This window comes from Rhinopithecus roxellana, chromosome 6 (assembly GCF_007565055.1).
Source record: "Rhinopithecus roxellana isolate Shanxi Qingling chromosome 6, ASM756505v1, whole genome shotgun sequence".
NCBI lineage: Eukaryota > Metazoa > Chordata > Mammalia > Primates > Cercopithecidae > Rhinopithecus > Rhinopithecus roxellana.
In genome coordinates, this window is record NC_044554.1 from 50923704 (window position 1) to 50943373 (window position 19670).

The window sequence follows — 19670 nt, forward strand, 5'->3', positions numbered from 1 at the left end:
GGTAGATTTGGCCAATGGGGGATATTGGCAAGAGATTGGAGATGGGAGGTGATTTCTCCCTCTCTCTTTTGCTCTGGCATCTCCAGCAGTAGCAGTCTCCTCTGTGGGCTCCCACTTCCACCAGACAATATGTCCCTGGGCAGATCAGCAAGGGTCTCTGCTTCTCTTGGTCCCAGCACCCAGATTCTATAACAGCATTTCTCCCTTTCATCTCTTCAGTCCTATGTCTCTGCTTTGCTAGTCTCTCCTCCCCATGTTTTGACTTGCTAATATTTCCAAAAAAAAAAAAAAGACAAGCAACGGTGCACTTACAATCCACAATCCATCAAACTTCAGGCTCTTCTCTGGCTCTCGAGGATTTGCATAGAGCTCTTCTATCTCTTTCTTCCACCATGCAGCTGTGCTATTACGAAAGAAGTCAGGAAAGGCAACGTAGGCCTTGTAAAGCTGTAAGAATAACACACACTGTCACGGTCGGGGTCTCAGCCTATCCAGGGGACCACAAATGGGAGATGAACAGGAAATTGTGCCTGCCCAGATCAGTCTCTGCTGTAATCTCAGATCTGTTGCTGTTGCAGAGTTTACAACAGAAGCAGAGATTGGGGAAGGCTGATTTCATTCTTTATTTTCTTAGAAGAAGGTTAGATTAAAATCCCTTTCAAATACAGGATTTGTTTTATAACTGGACATGTAATCACAAGACTGGAAAATTAGCAATGTCTAAACAAGTGAACTTTAGAGATGCAAATACGTTTTCTTTTTTTCTTTTTCTTTTTTTTTTTTTTTTTTACTTAAAAATTGGTGAATGTAGCAAAAGCTTTTTCTTTTTCTTTTTCTTTTTTTTTTTTTTTTTGCAGGCCAGTTTAATTCTCAACATACATACCACTTGAAATTGCAGAAAAGATACATATTCTATAGGCTACTTTTTCTGGATATTTCTATGCTTCATTATAGTTCGTCTTCAGAAAGACACTGGCTTTACTTAGAAAATCATTTTTAAAATTTTTTTATTATTATTATACTTTAAGTTCTAGGGTATGTGTGCACAATGTGCAGGTTTGTTACATATGCATACATGTGCCATGTTGGTGTGCTGCACCCGTCAACTCGTCAGCACCCATCAACTCGTCATGTACATCAGTTATAACTCCCAATGCCATTCTTCCCCCCTCCCCCCAGAGCAAACACATTCAAAAGCTAGCAGAAGGCAAGAAATAACTAAGATTAGAGCAGAACTGAAGGAGATAGAGACACAAAAAACCTTCCAAAAAATCAATGGATCCAGGAGCTGGTTTTTTGAAAAGATCAACAAAATTGATAGACCACTAGCAAGACTAATAAAGAAGAAAAGAGAGAAGAATCAAATATATACAATAAAAAATGATAAAGGGGATATCACCACCAACCCCACAGAAATACAAACTACCATCAGAGAATACTATAAACACCTCTACGCAAATAAACTAGAAAACCTAGAAGAAATTGATAATTTCCTGGACACTTACACTATCCCAATGAGATCACTTGGACACGGGAAAAGGAACAAAAGCTTTTTCTAAACCAGTCAAATGAGACGAAGGAGGACTCTCATCCAGGGACAAGTAAACTCCAGAGCAGAGGGGATGCTAGATGACCAGGCTGAAATTAACAACTTTCCTTCATTCAACTGACTTGTATTTTCTTTTGTATGCAGATAATTTATTAAAGTTCAGTCTGTTCATAATGGATTCCCCTCTAGTGAGAAAATGCAAGACTTTGGTTCACTATTTTTCAAGCGACATAAAGTTCAAACAAATCACAGCCCATTAAAAGCACACTTATGAGAGGATTTCATTGATGATTTCCTTCTACACATTTCCATGTTCACTGTTTGTTGAGCCTTCCACGCGAGGATCTCTTTCTGCCAAGAAACTAACAGTGGATAAGCATCCTCAAGTTAGGGCTACTTAACTCAAGGGTTATCTACTTATTCATCAGGATAAAAAACATAAACATCCATATGTTTAGGGCAATGTTGACAAAAATCTATATACAACTGTACCTTAACCTGAGTTGCATGGTCAAGGGATCCATCTACAGTTACATCAGGCAGATCTGGCCAACCCTAGAGAAAAAGAAGGGCAATTAAAACCTTTAAAGATTATTGCATACAGACTATGAGATATTTCATGTGTTAGACTCTGATGACTTGCATCTCCATAAAACGCTTGGGAATCTTTGCCATAAATTAAACTGTAAAGGCAGAATCTACAAAATTACATTAGGTGAAAGTAGGCTGGGTCTCTTGACTCATTCCATATGTTTTCAAAATTCTATTTTTGAATTTAATAATTAACTGAATTTCTTTTAAACATATCCTCTGAACAACCAACTTTCAAGTGATTTCTCAGATCTCTGATCTCCTTGTCATAGACCTATAACAAAATTCACAGTAAGTGTGAAGTGTGACTCTAAAGAAATAAGATTGATTTCCATTCACAACCCATAAACCTCATCTCAATACTTTTAAGCACTATCATGACTTATAGGGGACTCCAAGTATATGTAGCATTAAAAAAATCCATAGCATCAACCAATTTTACCTGTAACTACCAGGACATTAACTATACACACACTGATTAATTGATTCAATCAACAGACACTTACTGAGTACTTCCTGTATGACAAGCACTCTTCCAGGACCTGTATTTACTGAGATTTAAGTAAGAAATAGTACTTTTTTCCTAAGAGTTCACAGATAGTACATAAATGCTACACTGTATGCTATACTGAAGGCAATATTACAGACAAGGGAAAATTGGGAAAACTAAAATAGTTACTAACTACTTCAAATGAGGTAAGATTTGAGTTGATCCTGAAGTGAAGATATTATGTGGGTAAGCTGAGAAAGTAATATTCAAAGTGAGCATGGGGCCAGGCGCAGTGGCTCACACCTGTAATCCCAGCAATTTGTGAGGCTGAGGCAGGTGGATCACCTGAAGTCATGAGTTCGAGACCAGCCTGGTCAACATGGCGAAACCCCATTGCTACTAAAAATACAAAACTTAATCGGGAGTGTTGGCACACACATGTAGTCCCAGCTACTCAGGAAGCTGAGGCAGGAGAATCGCTTGAACACGGGAAGGGGAGGTTGCAGTGAGCCAAGATCACGGCACTGCACTCCAGCCTAGGTAACAGAGTGAGACCCAATCTCAAAAAAAAAAAAAAGTGAGCATGGAATACACCCATAGCATAGTATAATTAAGGGGCAGAATTTGAATCTAGGCTAAAAGCTACTATCACCTGAAATCCACCTAAAATGCTATTGCTATAAATCAGACATATGAAGATGAAGACTGAAGCCATAAAGATGAATTAAAGGAAATAAGAGAAAGAGGAGAATCTATAGGATTTAACGATTCATTTAGATATGAAGGCAGATTAAGCACAATAGGTCAAAGATGAATGCATGCTTTGCATGTAGGTGGCTGAGAGACACAGATTTCAGTGTCATTCTAAAAGGGGTTCTTAATGTTTGTGAAATGACCATGTGGAATAAATAAAGAGTGGGGACATCAGAGTATTTCCAGGCAATAGACAGTGCTCAATAATAACAGAGGATAAGATTTGTAACCTTGGTCTTATTAATGCTTATTGAGCTAATCAACATCGGACAGATTTCTACTCATTCATAATTTATTGATTGTCCAATACATTTTCCAACATGTATCGAGAGCTGTTTTATTTCAAGACATTGTGATGTTAATTAACTATAAGCACCTTCCCCAAGCCTTACCTTTCCCCAGACAATGTCACTGGTGTCAGGCCATTTGATGAACACGTTATTTTCCTGTCCTCTAATGAATGGGAGATACTGTGTCTCATTGCCAGAAATGGCTGGGTCCTGCAGTAAAAGAATTTCAAACAGCAAATGTGAGGAAAACATCTCCAAGAAAATTTTTCTCCTACTAGTTCATAGTGCAGAAGGAAATGGTGAATCGCAATACCAAAAATAAAATGAATTAAAATAAAAATCAATGATAATTTGTCTTATGTCTTACTGCATATATTACCATAGCCAATTGAAAAGAGATGGTGCCATGAGTACTCAACGTAAGATATAAAACCCTTATGCGGGGTAATCTCTTTCGAAGGGTATACGAATCTGTGTCAACAAATGAAGAAGCCTTTCTATATTACAAAAAGTTACCACCCAAAGCTATAAGTAATAAAATAAGAGGAAAGGGGACAATATGGCCAGCTAGATGCAGCTGGGAAGCACCTCTCCCACTGAGAAAAACCAAAGTATTAAGTAAACCATCACACTTCAAACAGAGCTTTTGAAAGAAAACACTGACTGTCTATAGAGAAGCAATGCAAACACTGAGGTATAAGAGGGAGAAAGTTGGAAATCCCACCCAGAGTTGCTGAGTGCCAGGACGCTCCTGGAACTGAAGGGACGCTCCCACTGCAGACATCCAGGATCCTGGCTACAACAGATGCCACAAACACCATAGACATTTGAATTGGCAAGAGAAACTGCCTGGAGAGTAGGCAGAGGCAGAGTTCAAGCCTGTGCAGAGACCAGACAGGGCATTTGCAGCAAAACACAACCATGGGAACCCATCTGCAAAGGTTCTCGATCTTGCTCTGAATGGCTCTAGCCCCTGCTGACAGCTGAGCTGGGAGACAGCAGCGTTGTCTTTCCTACAGAACCAGGGTGCATGTGATCTGCATGCCACCCCTGTCTGCCAGCTCCTTCCAAGGCCACTGCTTGGCTGCTCCCAAAAGAGAATGCACACAGCACAGCCTCCACTGCCCTATCTGAGTTCTTTGCTGGTGGCCTGGAAGTACTCTGACCCCTAGCAGAGCCAGTGCTTGACCCTAGGGCCAGAAAACAAAGCTGCAGGCCCAGTCCCAACCCACCAGAGTTTAAGCACACAAATCAGGATTATCTAGCTGAGATTGGAGCAGGAATTAAAATAAATTAAAGAATGTGTAAGCAAAAACTCAGTTGTATGTAAGAAAACCCAATTTTCCCTGAAGAAGAGAAAGGGCTGGAGTCCTTTAAAATTAACTGTCTGTTTTTCTGTGGCTAGTGAGCCTTATCTCTCCTTTTCCCAGGCATTGCGAAGACCCTGTTTCTCTAGCTGTGCAGATGCAAGGTCACTAGACAGATAATCTCAAGTCGTAAAACATGTTGTTCCTTGAAAAGTAAGAAATAATGTAATGCATGTCTTAACTGAATAACTGTCTTTGTTTCTCACTTCTGTAATATGCTTCTCCCTGCAGAGATCTCTCTCTGCCCCACAAAATGCTTAAAAGGTAGCTTGACCCTTTGTTTGGGGCTCAGTCCTTTGGATGTGAATCTGACTGGGTCAGTGCACCTAAATAATTAAATAATTCCTCCTCAACCCCTCGGTCTCTCTGATTCCTTAATTATCCCGCTGCAAGATCTGTGGCTGAGGCTTGAGCAGAGGAGAAGCCCCACTCTCAGAACACTGACGAGAGCGAGGTATGGGCTTGTGTGCTGGTGTGGGAGTTGGGCATGCCTCCCTCTGCAAGACTGGTCTGGGAAGCATGTAACCTGTTTACCAGCCACAGCCTCTGCCCAAGTGAGCTCCACAGCCCAGAACATCTAACAGACCAACAATCTGGGTGCAAAAGGCTTGGGACAAAACTAGATTGTCAGGGCAGCTACTGGGGCAGACATTGGAAGGAGACTCAGTCGGGGGAGAGCAAGCTGAGAGGTCCCCAAAGCCAGCTGCTATGCAGAAAATACTGGACCATGGCACCATATCAGCTGCACCCCTACAGCAACACTACGGTGCCTGAGGATCTTCTGCCCTTGACCCACTGCATCAACAGATCACCCCCAGACATACCCCACAACCCACTCCGACTCTGCCAAGTACAGAGGACCAACAGGGAGCTGCAGGTCTCATGGTGACCTGAACTTTGGCTCAGGCTGCCCCTAAGAGGGAAGAGCATAGCCTGTCAGTGATTCCCTTGGGGCTAAGGAAACATAGGCGTGACATCAGTGATTAGAGGGGGCTCCCTCAAGTGCCAAAAGTCGACTTGACAAGGGGGCTATCTCTGGATCCCCCATCTCCCTCACCCCATAGCACTATTGCAAATGTGCTGAAATATGAAAGAGGCCTGCAGCTGAGTAAGAGGCTATTTTCTGGCCCTTACTCTTAAATACCATCTACTGTATTGTAACCTAAATTACACCACCAAACAAAATTAGTTTAGTATACACTGCCTGTGAAACCCAATGCAGGAACTGAGCCACAGATAAAGATCTCTGAAAGAGCCCTGGGCCTCTGAGCACCCAGAAATGAAGCCAATCAACTATATTCAACATACACTGCAGTCAAACCCTCAAGGAAAATAAAGACTATAAAGGCAAAAAGCCATATCCAGAAGACAGCAACTTCAAAAAGATAAAGGAACATCTGCCCTCTCAGATGAGAAAGAATCAGCACAAGAACCCTAGCAATTCAAAAAGTCAGGGTATCTTCTGACCACCAAACAGTTTTACTAGCTCCCCAGCAACGGTTCCTAACCAGATTGAAGTGGCCTAAGTGACAGATACAGAATTCAAAACCTGGATAACAAGGACACTCAACAAGATTCAGGAGAATGTTGAAACTCAATCCAAAGAAGCCAGTAAAATGATCCAAGAGGTGAAAGATAGCAGAGCCATTTTAACTGAATGGCTAAACTGAACTTCCTAAACTCAACTTCTGGAATTAAAACAAAAAATTATAACACAATTGCAAGCATTAACAACAGAATAGACCAAGCTGAGGAAAGAATCTCAGAACTCAAAGACCAGTCCCTGTAAACAACTCAGTCAGAAAAAAAAATTTTTTTTTAATAATTTTTAAAAATGAACAAAACCTCTGAGAAATATATAATTATGTAAAGAGGCCAAATCTGGCCGGGCGCGGTGGCTCACGCCTGTAATCCCAGCACTTTGGGAGGCCGAGACGGGCGGATCACGAGGTCAGGAGATCGAGACCATCCTGGCTAACACGGTGAAACCCCGTCTCTACTAAAAATACAAAAAATTAGCCGGGCGAGGTGGCGGGCGCCTGTAGTCCCAGCTACTCGGGAGTTGGGAGGCTGAGGCAGGAGAATGGCGTGAACCCAGGAGGCAGAGCTTGCAGTGAGCCGAAATCCCACCACTGCACTCCAGCCTGGGCGACAGAGCGAGACTCTGTCTCTAAAAAAAAAGCGGCCAAATCTATGACTCATTCGCATTCCTAAGAGAGAAGGGGAAACAAAAAATTATTTGGAAAGCGTATTTGAAGATATCGTCCATGATAATTTCCCCAATCTTGCTAGAGAGGTCAACATGTGAATTTAAGAAATTCAGAGAATCCCTATGAAATATTATGCAAGATGATCATCCCTAAGACACACTAGGAAAGTTTATAGCCGTAAATGCCTACATCAAGAAGTTAGAAAGATCTCAAATGAACAATCCAACTTCACAACTAGAAGAACGATAAAAACAGGAACAAACTTACCCCAAAGACAGCAGAAGAAAATAAATGATCAAAAGCAAAGCAGAGTTAAACAAAATTAAGATTCAAAAATTCATACAAGAGACCAACAAAAGCAAAAGCTGCTTTTTGGAAAGGATAAACAAGATTATAGGCCACCAGCTAGATTAAGAAAAAAAGAGAGAAGATACAAATAAGTATAATCAAAAATGACAAAGATGACATTACAACCAGTCCCACAGATATACAGAATATCCTTAAAGATTTTTATGAACATCTCTATGCACACAAACTAGGAAATCTAGAGGAAATGAATAAATTCCTAGAAACACACAACCTCCCAAGATTGAACCAGAAAGGAAATAAAACCATAAACAGACCAATAATAAATTCTAAAATTGTATCAGCAATAAAAAGCCCAGCAACCATAAAAAAAAAGTCCTTAACCAAATGAATCCATAGTAAAATCCTACTAAATGTACATAGAGCTGGTACCAATCCTACTGAAATTCCAAAAACTTGAGGAGGGATGCCACCTTAAGTGATTCTACAAAACCAGCATCATCCTGATACCAGTATCTGCCAGAGACAATAAAAAAAGAAAACTTCAGGCTGATATCCCTGATGAACACAGATGCAAAAATCCTCAACAAAAGATTAACAAACCAAACCCAGGAGCACATCAAAAAGTTAACTGACCATGTTCAAGTAGGCTTTTCCCCGTAACCCTGGGATGCAAGGTTGGGTCAACATAGGCAAATCAATAAATATGATTCACCATATAAACAGAATTAAAAACAAAAGCTATATGATAGCTTCAAAAGATGTAGAAAGAGCTTTTGATAAAATCCAACATTCCTTCATGATAAAACCCTCAAGAAATTAGGCATCAAAGGGAAGTATCTGAAAATAAGAGCTATCTCTGACAAACCCAGAGCCAACATCATACTGAATGGGAAAAAGCTGGAGGCATTCTTCTTGAGAACTGAACATGACAAGGATGCCCCCCTCTCATCACTCCTATTTAACATAGTACTGAAAGTCCTTGCCAGAGCAATCAGGCAAGAGAAAAAAATAAAACGCATCCACATAGGAAAAGAAGAAGTCAAACTGTCTCTCTTCACAGATGACATCATTCCATATCTAGAAAACCCTAAACACTTTACCAACAGGCTCCTAGAACTGATAAACAGCTTCAGTAAAGTTTCAAGAAACAAAATTAATGTACAAAAATTAGTAGCATTTCTATACATCAGTAATGTTCAAGCTGAGAAATCTCAAATTAGAAATCTCAAGTTAGAAAGACCTCAAATTAATGATCCAGCTTCACACCTAGAAGAACTATAAAAACAAGAATGTTCTATAGTTCATCAAGAATGCAATCCCATTTACAACAACAACAGAAAGGATAAAATACCTAGGAATACATCTAACCAAGCAGGTGAAAGACCTTTACAAGAAGTGCAAAACACTGTTGAAGGAAATCAGAGATGACACAAACAAATGAAAAAACATTTCATGCTCACGGACTGGAAGAATTAATATCATTAAAATGGCCACACTTCCCAAAGTAATTCATAGATTCAATGCTATATCTATTAAACTACAAATGTCATTTTTTGCATAATTAGAAAAACTATTCTAACATTCACATGGAACCAAAAAAGAGCCTGAATAGCGAAAGTGATTCTAAGCAAGAAGAACAAAGCTAGAGATATCACATTATCCAACCTCAAAGTATACTATCAAACACCTACAATTATTATCTGATCTTCAGAAACATTGACAAAAATGAGTAAGAAGGAAAGAATATTTTATTAATAAATGGTGCTGGGATAACTGGCTCACCATATGCAAAAGAATGGTACTGGACTCCTACCTTTCACTATATACAAAAATTAACTCAAGATAGATTAAAGACTTAAATATAAGATCTCAAACTACAAAAATCCTAGAAGAAAATCTAGGAAATGTTCTTCTTGACATCGGCCTTGGCAAATAATTTATGGCTAAGTCCTCAAAAGCAATCGCAATGAAAACAAAAATTGACAATGGATCTAATTAAAATAAACAGCTTCTGCACAGCAAGAGAAACTGTCAACAGAGTAACGAGGTAACCTACCAAATGGGAGGAAACATTAGCAAGTTATGAATCTGACAAAGGCCTAAAATCCAGAATATATATGGAACTTAAATCAACAAGTCAAAAACAAACAATCCCATTAAAAAGTAGGCAAAGGACATGAACAGACACTTCTCAAAAGAAAACATACAAGTGGCTAACAAACATATGAAAAAATGCTAAGCATAACTAATACAGAAATGCAAATCAAACCACAATGAGATACCATCTGACTTGAGTCAGAATGGCTTTTGTTGGAAAGTCAAAAAATAGATGTTGGTGGGGCTGTGGAGAAAAGAGAACACTTCACACACTGTTGGTGGGAATGTAAATTAGTTCATCCACAGTGGAAAGCAATTTGGAGATTTCTCAAATAACTAAGAATTGATCTAACATACCACCCAGCAACCCCATTACTAGGTATATACCCTAAGGAAAATAAATTATTTGCTCAAAAAACATATGTACTTGTATGTTTATCACAGCATTATTCACAAGAGCAGAGACATGAAGTTAACCCAGGAGCCCATCAATGGTAGATTGGATAAAGAAAATATGGTGAATATATACCATGGAATAGTACACAGCCATAAAAAGAATGAAATTATGTTATTTGCAGCAGCATGGATATAGCTGTAGGCTATTATTCTATGTGAATTAATGCAGGAACAGAAATGCAAATACCACATGTTCTCACTTATAAGTGAGAGCTAAGTATTGTGTACACATGGACATAAAGGTGGGAATAAGGGACACCAGAAACTACAAGAGAGGAGAGGGAGAGAGTGGGGCAAGGGTTGATAAACTACCTGTTTGGTACTATGTTCACTACCTGGGTGATGGGTTCCATCATTCTCTGATATGGTTTGGGTCTGTCCCCAGCTAAATTTCATCTTGAATTCTCATGTGTTGTAAGAGGGACCTGGTAAGAAGTAATTGATTCATGGGGACAGGTCCTTCCCTGCTGTTCTCATGACAGCAAATAAGTCTCACGAGATCTGATGGTTTTAAAAAGGGGAGTTTCTTTGGGAGGCCGAGACAGGCGGATCACGAGGTCAGGAGATCGAGACCATCCTGGCTAAAGCGGTGAAATCCTGTCTCTACTAAAGAATACAAAAAACTAGCCGGGCGAGGTGGCGGGCGCCTGTAGTCCCAGCTACTCGGGAGGCTGAGGCAGGAGAATGGCGTAAACCCAGGAGGCGGAGCTTGCAGTGAGCTGAGATCCGGCCATTGCACTCCAGCCCCGGCGACAGAGCGAGACTCCGTCTCAAAAAATAAAAAATAAAAAGGGGAGTTTCCCTGCACAAACTCTCTTGTCTGCCACCATGAGAGACATGCCTTTCACCTTCTGCCATGATTGTGAGAACTCTCCAGCCATGTGGAACTGTGAGTCCATTAAACATCTTTCCTTTGTAAATTGCCCAGTCTCAGGTATGTCTTTATTGGCAGCATGAAAATAGACTAATACATACTCCAAACCTCAGCATTACATAATACACACTTGCAACAAACCTATATATGTATATACTGAATCTAAAATAAAAGTTAAAAAAAGTTTAACCCTGAATTATTTAAATAAACAAATAAATAAGATGTTAAAAACCCTTGTAGTAATTTAAATATGACATAAGTGATTTTTTTTCCAATGACATAGAAATCTGTTTTTACAAAGAGAGTTGAGAAGTAAAAGAATGTATTGGTGTTTCTCCATACAATTCTTGAGAAAAACTTTTGCTAGTGTTTGGAAACAACTCCTGGAGATAAACCAGGTTAATAAGACTTAATCTTCAAGCAGAGAGAGCCAATTTATTGTGTTTCCAGAGTAAAATAGCAATATTCCTCAAAAACATGAAACTTCTTTATTGCCCTCTGTGTCCCAATGTGTCTATCTAAAGTAGCTTCCTCTGTTCACTCCATCCCATATCTGCCCCAATTATTCCCTATAATATTATGCTGTTTCACAATTGTCATATAAATCACTACTGTCTGAAATTATCTTTTCAAATGTTTATTGGCTCTCTCCCTCCATTAGAATAAAAACCTTGTAAACAAAACGGCACTGTCTTGCTAATTTAGACTATGCATGCACCCTCACATATGCACACACAACTTGTAGAAGAGTGGTTTTCAAATATTGTGTTCAATAAATACATGAATTAGTAAGTGAACAAAAGTCACCAAATAATACTGTAATTTTTTGGAAGCTAGAAGGGAGAATCATTTGCAGGTAATTACCTCTGCATTTATCAAGACGCAGCTTCCTAGTAATATAATAAATTGGTATTCTGGATCTTAACTCAATTGTAAGTTTAAGAAGAAATGTCACCTGAGCCTTACCATTTCTGAGTGATGATACAACGTAAGAGATTTTTGAACCCCCTGAGGTAAAGATGAGACTAAGATACAGCTATTTTTCCTGAGACATAGCCTGAAACAGTGAGATGCCCTCTTTTTTTCTCTATCTCCAGTGCTTCAGCCCACAGTTGTTCTAACTCTACCAAGAGAACAATAATTATATTCCAGTGACAGTTACGGAAAATAAATTTTATAATATATCATATTTTAAAAGCCCCCTTTCATTTCTTTCTTTCATTTGCTTTTAAAGTAAAAATAATAATTATAGATTCACCACAAGAAGTTGCAAAACAAAAAAAAAGTACAGAGTACAGGAACATTTCTTGTACCCTTCATCCAGTTTCCCACAATGGTGCTATTTTTGCACCATGAATATGGAAACATAAAGTAGGATCTAATCTGTCTCAATACCTACCAAAGTGAGAATAAATCTCATGCCATTTTTCTTCATTTGCTCAATCAGAAGACTGAGGTTTTGAAAGTTGGCACTGAGGGTGAAATCCAGCTTCCGGTTCATGTAATCGATGTCTACATGCTGGACATCCTGCAGAAAGAAGCAGCAAGGCGCTTGGAACCCTGCAGAAGGTGCCCTGCAGGTCACACTAACTGCTCTGCCAGGCCCTTGGTCCTGCTACCTGCCTGCCCCAGTCCAGGCCCCTCTTCATTCCTCATCTCATTACTTCCTTCTGCTGACTTTTCAATTACGTAGATTGAAATTGCTTTCTGATGCCTGCATGCAGTTCACCTGTGCCCATCCTTCTCCTTCTGTTTCCCCAGTTGGAACTCTATCCCCTTTCCTTTCCTCAATTCATGTCTTTCCTACTCTTCAAATCTCCAACTCAGTCTATCAAACAAAGTTCTAATTGAAATGTTCAAGGGTAGAAACTGGGACTTTCCTAGGAAACAAACAGGATTGTATATCTGGTTTTTTTCTACAGTAAATACGGCTGATTGAAAACTCTCCATAAACTAGGTACTAAAGGAACATATCTCACAATAATAAGAGCCATAGATGACAAACCTACAGCCAATATCATACTGACTGAGCAAAAGCTGAAAGCATTCCCCTTGAAAACCAGCACAAGACAAGGTTTTCTCTCTCACCATTCCTATTCAGTATAGTACTGGAAGTTCTGACCAGGGCAATCAGGCAAAGAAATAAATAAAAGGGCCAGGCACGGTGGCTCATGCCTGTAATCCCAGCACTTTGGGAGGCCGAGGCAGGTGGATCACCTGAGGTCAGGAGTTCGAGACCAGCCTGGCCAACATGGTGAAACCCCGTCTCTACTAAAAATATAAAAAAAAATTAGCTGAGCGTGGTGGCCCGTGCCTATAGTCCCATCTACTCAGGAGGCTGAGGCAGGAGAATCACTTGAACCCAGGAGGTGGAGGTTGCAGTGAGCCGAGATCGCACCACGGCACTCCAGCCTAGGCAGCAGAGGGAGACTCTGTTTCAAAAAAGAGAGAGAGAGAGAAACAAAGGGCATTCAGATAGGAAAGGAGGAAGTCAAGCTATTCATATCTGCAGATGACATGATCCTGTATCTAGATACTAGATCTTGTCATATAGACAAGATCCTATATATAAAACTCCATCATCTCAGCCCAAAACTTTCTTAAGCTGATAAGCAACTTCAGCAAAATGTCAGGATACAAAATCAATGTACAAAAAACTACCATTTCTATGCACCACCAACAGTCAAGCCTAGAGCCAAACCACAAATGAACTCCCATTCCTAATTGCCACAAATAAAATACCTAAGAATACATCTAACCAGGGAGGTGAAAGATCTCTACAAGGAGAACTACAAACCACTGTTCAAAGAAATCAGAGATGACACAAACAAATGGAAAAACGTGCTCATAGATAGGAAGAATCGGTATCGTTAAAATGACCATACTGCCCAGAGCGATTTATAGATTCAATTCTATTCCCATTAAACTACCATTGACATTCTTCACAGAACTAGAGAAAATTATTTTTAAATTCATATATGTAACCAAAAATGAGCCCGAATAGCCAAGCAAATCCTAAGCAAAAAGAACAAAGCTGGAGGCATCAGACAATCCCACTTCAAACTATGCTACAGGGCTACAGTAATCAAAACAGCATGGTACTGGTACAAGAACAGACACATAAACCAATGGCAAATAATAGAGAACCCAGAAATAAGACCATACACCTACAATTATCTGATCTTCTACAAAACTAACAAAAACAAGCAATGGGGAAAGGACTCCCTATTCAATAAATGTTGCTGGGAAAACTGGCTAGTCATATGTAGAATGGAAACTGAACCCCTTCCTTACACCAACATACAAGAACTACATTATTTTATAGCTTTCTTGAATGTCTAGATCTCTCTATGCAGTACCAACCCAGGTTTCTGCACATGAAACTTACTCAAACCATGATTACTGAATAATAACTAAAGTGGTTAATATTTAGTAAAAAAAAAAAGAAAGTTGCTTCTTTTTAGCCCAAAGGGATAGTCCCCAGCATTGCCATATGACCCTAGGTGAAACTTGTTTGGTAAAACAGAGACTTGTGCATAAGCCAAAATTTGGAAAAGAATAAACTAGCATGTTATTAATGTTGATTACTTTGGTAAGGTATATCAATGGATTTTTTTCATCCTGTAATTTTTCTATTTTCTAATTTCTGTTTAATAAGTATATAGTATTACAGTATATACTAAGAAAAAAATTCAGCCTGGATGTATCAAGTTATCTTTGATAAGAACATCATAGCACTTCTAATATAAAATTAGCCACAAATTCCTGTAACTGATTACACCTCGGGCTGAGTGAGGGTTTCATACATAGGGAATCTGGGCTGCCACCATTGCATCATACAAACTGGAGATTTCAGCATCATTCTGGTATCCATAGCGACTTAGCTGGAATCCCAAGGCCCAGTATGGAATCATTGCTGGCCGACCGATCAACTAGAATAAAAAGAAAAACGCATCCAGATGGACTTGTTAGGGAAGAAAAAAGGTGGTTGACTTATACTTGAATCAACTTGAGTGTTTCTGCTAAGTACTGTCTAAGAGGCCTCACCCAAGAAAGATAAGAAAGTCCAATAAATGTGGAGCAACTATGGACATGCAGAATGATAGAAACATTGTAATTGGAGTTTTTTTATATTCCAGAGTTTTCATTCTAGGAAACCTGAGATTTGCTGGTTATTACTGATTAGCAATTCTTAGATAGGCTGTTTAGCAAGTGAGGGGACACATGGGATATTAATATGGCTTTATAGAACCATAATACTAAAATATGATTTCAGCAAAGGCAGTAATAATCTAGTAGTGACACTCAAGGATCAAAAGAAAAAACTGCCTTATCTCAGTGCTAATAATGTGGTAATAGCATTTGACAATATATTGATGGACAGAATGGCTTCTAACCTCGGTGTATTGCTGAGTTACAAGTTCAGGGGTTGGCCCCAAAACAATGTAGAAGTCCAAAATCCCTCCAGTGGTGCGGTATGTCAGGGCAGGAGTGGGCTGTAACGTCACATCTGTAAGAAAAACAACATACATGAGGCACATCCTTGGAGGAGTAAATCACCCAGATAGAAAACCTGCTCTAAAATTTGCTTTCTTCACACTCTCTGATACCTGCCTTCTCTAGAAAGTCTTCTCTCATTCATTAGAATCAGAGGTGTATTTGCAGGTACCCCAAATGTAATATGCAACCTCAACTACTTTTATCACTCTGTGAATAGGAGCCAAAGTTTCACAGTAAAATAGGCTATGCCAGAGTAGGAGCCATAATTGATCAAAATTCCACACTTAACACCTGATCCAGAGTTCTTAATAAATCTTGAATAAATAGATGAATAAATGGAAAGTCAGTTTATTTATTCCATTTCTCTTGCTCCCTGAATGCCTCTATTTCTATTGATAATCCAGGTCAAAGTAGAGTGGTTACAGCTGTTTCTGGTGGTGCACGGGAGCTGTGCCTCTGCCTTACCCATGGCATTGCTATTTAGCAGGAGCACTCCATGGGCACTACCATCCTCCTCCAGTGCCATGTAGTAAGGGTGGACACCATAGGAATTCTTCTTGTACTGGGAGTAATGAGGGTAATAAACAAAAAGAAAGTTCAAGATATTGTTTTCATACCATAACCCAAACAGCAAACTCTTACTCATCATTAAAGATTCAGCTCAATGTCATGTCCTTTGTTGGACCTTCCTTGACCCTCCCTTCTACTCCAAGTTAAAAGCTGTGTCTTCCCCACTTCATGCCTTCCTCATTTATTATTATTTAATTCAATGATACATTATTACATAATCCAGTGATTCCACTGTGCTATCACTATTTCTACTTCTATTTCTCTCACTAGCCTATAAGCCTCTGGAGAGCAAAGAGAGTGTCTTATTAAATCTGTAGCTAAGCACTTAGCAATGTGCCTGACACATAGAATACATTAAGTAAAAGTTTGTGAGATAAATAAAATTCATAATTGACAGAGGGAAATATATATATATATATATATATGCCTTTTCGGGACAAAAGAATGTGACATGTAGCCTATTACAACTGAGAGCAGAATATAAGAAATTGATGGGCAAGGTATCAGATATAAGCGTTAGGATTAAAAGAGATTTACATTGAGAGACACTGATTGCTAAACTTATTCCATTGTCCCTACCGCAGGTGGCTCATCGCGAGCAAACATTCCCCATGTGTTCCAGTTCATGTTTCGTCTGAAAGTCGTGTGCTCAGTTTCCCCAAAACCATAGATGTACTGAGAGGGCAGACGCGTAGAAATGGAGAGAAACATGTCATTGAAGGTGAAGCCAGGGAGTTGAGAATCCCAACTGCAACACAAAAGCAGACCACGCTGAGCTGGAGACCACTGGCCAGAGCTACTTGGAATGTGTTTGGAATGTCTAGTTGATTCCAAAGCCTCCTTAATTATTGCAGGTTCAAATACTGTGACATGACCCAGAGGTCATAACAATGGCCCTGACTCAGGACCAAAGTTCCATGTTCACATTTCTGTTCTGTGGTTTGTCAGACTGAGATCTCCTTTTCTGGATCCTTGAGAGCAAGGGCCGTGACTCATTCTTCTATTTATTTCAAGTTCTCAGTGCCTGGCTTATCAGCTTGAGTAAATATATAAATAAACAAATAGGGTTTAAGCAAACTTTGCAATAGAAAAATGTGAAACTCTTAGAAGAACTTCTCTTGAGTTGGTCAAAGGACTTCTTACCAAAGAGGGCAACAGAGAGGAAATCACTCGCATAGCCAAAGAGAAAAGACATACACAGGAAGGCAAAGGTGCACACACAGGTGACAACTTCTACTGGGACAGGGAACCTCGCCCCAGGCAAAATCCAGACCTTCACTTCATTCTATTCAGCAGCAGGACAAGAGATGGGAGATGACAATTCCTTTTATGCTTAACATTGTGAAAAGGCTTGAAGGCTTCTGTGTCCACAGAAGCAAACATTACAAGAAGTTATTTCTCTCTCCTTTTTAACATTTGCCCCTCTCTCCCGCCTCTTATTATTTCTTAATAAGACATAATATGGAACTCATTTGTATCTTAGGTTATCTGCTGTACTTATTAAATAGAGTTTTCTGTTCTACTTAAGAACAATAAGTAGAACATGTATTTTTCTTTCTCTGAAATCAAACAATACTTTATTTCTTTAAACTTTGATTATTTTTGTTAACAACTAACCAAAAACAAATTACCCATTAAAGCATGGGAGAAATAGATATACTCTAACAAATGCACACATATTTCCACAGGGTCTCTGAGATTAATATTTCACTTGAATTAATTGTAACTACTGTAATTAAATCTAGAACTACTCTAATTAGAACCAAATAAATAGTGCTTACATCACAGTGCTGGAGTTTTTGCGTTGGATCTGGATTCCAAAAGGATTGTTCTGAATCCTGACATCATACAGACAGTTTTCAGGGTCACCAACTGGTTGAGGAGGAGTGTTCAGTGGTACTGGAACCTCGTACCTTTTATTAGTGGGGTCATAGATCTGGCAAGAAGAGAGAAGAAAACTTTCTGGTAGGGTCTCAGACCTAAAACCCCTCATGCCACCCCATATAATTCAGTTTCCACGTTTTTGACCAGTTTGCACTGTATCAGTAGGCATCAAACATCCCCAAGCAAATGGATGTGAGGCCTGCCTGCCCACTGTGCCCCATACAGATGCTGAAGTTCAAAAATGCCTCAGTAAAACCCATTCCAAGCCAAGGAGGGCTCTTCCTCTAAAGAACTTGTGGTAGAAGGGGATAGAATTTCATGAATAGAATGTGTGTGTATATGTTTGTAAGTGCGTGGCATGCAGACATGTATGTGCATAGAACTGTGTAAATTTGTATGTGTGTATGCATGTTAGGAATTAGAGAATTGAGTTTTCATGTGGACTCTGAGATCTCCTTACTGTTTGAGCTTCCAGATGTTGCACAGCTTTCCCATTCCTAAAGTTTCTTTTCTGTATCCACCCCTTGTTCCTACTTACCTAACAGGAGTGACATGTGGGAAGAATAAAAGGAATGAAAAATGTTATGCAAGGACAAGGAGTATCACCATTATGAGTGACTATCCTCTTCCTCATATTATTAGCCCCACATTTGTGCTTAGGTGAAGGTTTTCTTTTTTCTTTCTTTCTTTCTTTTTATTATTATTATTTTTAGATGGATTCTCACTCTGTCGCCAGGCTGGAGTGCAGTGGTGCGATCTTGGCTCACTGCAATCTCCACCTCCTGGGTTCAAGTGATTCCCCTGCTTCAGCCTCCTGAGTAGCTAGAACTACAGGCATGCACCACCACACCTGGCTAATTTTTTGTATTTTAGTAGAGACAGGGTTTCTCCATGTTGGCCAGGATGGTCTTGATCTACTGACCTCATGATCACACACAGGTGGATCACACCTGCACATTGGTTAAATAAAATATTATTAAAATTAATTTCACTTTTCAAATATACATTTAAAAATGTGTCTACTGGAAAATATGTGTGGTTCACACTGTATTTCCAGTAGACATATTTTTTAAGTGCGCATAGCAGTAGGTCTCAAAGTTTGGTCTCTTGACCTGCAGCACCAGCCTCACCTGGGAGCTTGTTAGAAATACAGATTCTCGAGGCCAGGCGTGGTGGCTCACACCTGTAATCCTGGCACTTTGGGAGGCCAAGGCGGGTGGATCACCTGAGGTCAGGAGTTCGAGACCAGCCTGGCCAACATGGTGAAACCCCATCTCTACTAAAAATACAAAAAATTAGCTGGGCGTGGATGCAGGTGCCTGTAATCCCAGCTACTTGGAAGGCTGAAGCGGGAGAATCGCTTGAATCTGGGAGGCAGAGGTTGTAGTGAGCCGAGATTACGCCACTATACTCTAGCCCGGGCAACAAAAGTGAAACTCCATTTCAAAAAAAAGAAAAAGAAAAAGAAATTCAAATTCTCAGGCTAGGCCCCAGCCTAGGTCTACTGAATTGGAAACCCTAGGGGTGAGGGCCGGAAATCTGGGTTTTAAAATGATTTGAAGGTGATTCTGATGCATGCTGCAATTTGAGAATTACTGCTAGAGAAAATAATTCTAATATTGCAATTAAGTTAATGCCTCTCATTTGAGTTTGCCACAAAGCAGATGCATTTTTCTCAGGGCTAAAGGATGATTCTTTGATGATGTTTGTGACCTAGAATGCTCATCATT

The 19670-nt window shown here is 39.6% G+C and overlaps 1 protein-coding gene across 1 annotated transcript in view; it reads right to left on the minus strand.

The window, feature by feature from the left end:
- MGAM2 (maltase-glucoamylase 2 (putative)) overlaps nt 1-19670 on the minus strand; it is a 108333-nt gene that overhangs the window by 32087 nt on the left and 56576 nt on the right. Inside the window, exons 27-35 of the mRNA XM_030933398.1 lie at nt 17838-17992; nt 16636-16804; nt 15952-16048; nt 15384-15496; nt 14793-14918; nt 12386-12514; nt 3776-3883; nt 2042-2104; nt 313-447 (exon numbers count right to left, since the gene is read on the minus strand). Coding sequence (XP_030789258.1) covers nt 313-447; nt 2042-2104; nt 3776-3883; nt 12386-12514; nt 14793-14918; nt 15384-15496; nt 15952-16048; nt 16636-16804; nt 17838-17992 — 1095 coding nt within the window. The remainder of the gene's footprint in view (nt 1-312; nt 448-2041; nt 2105-3775; nt 3884-12385; nt 12515-14792; nt 14919-15383; nt 15497-15951; nt 16049-16635; nt 16805-17837; nt 17993-19670) is intronic.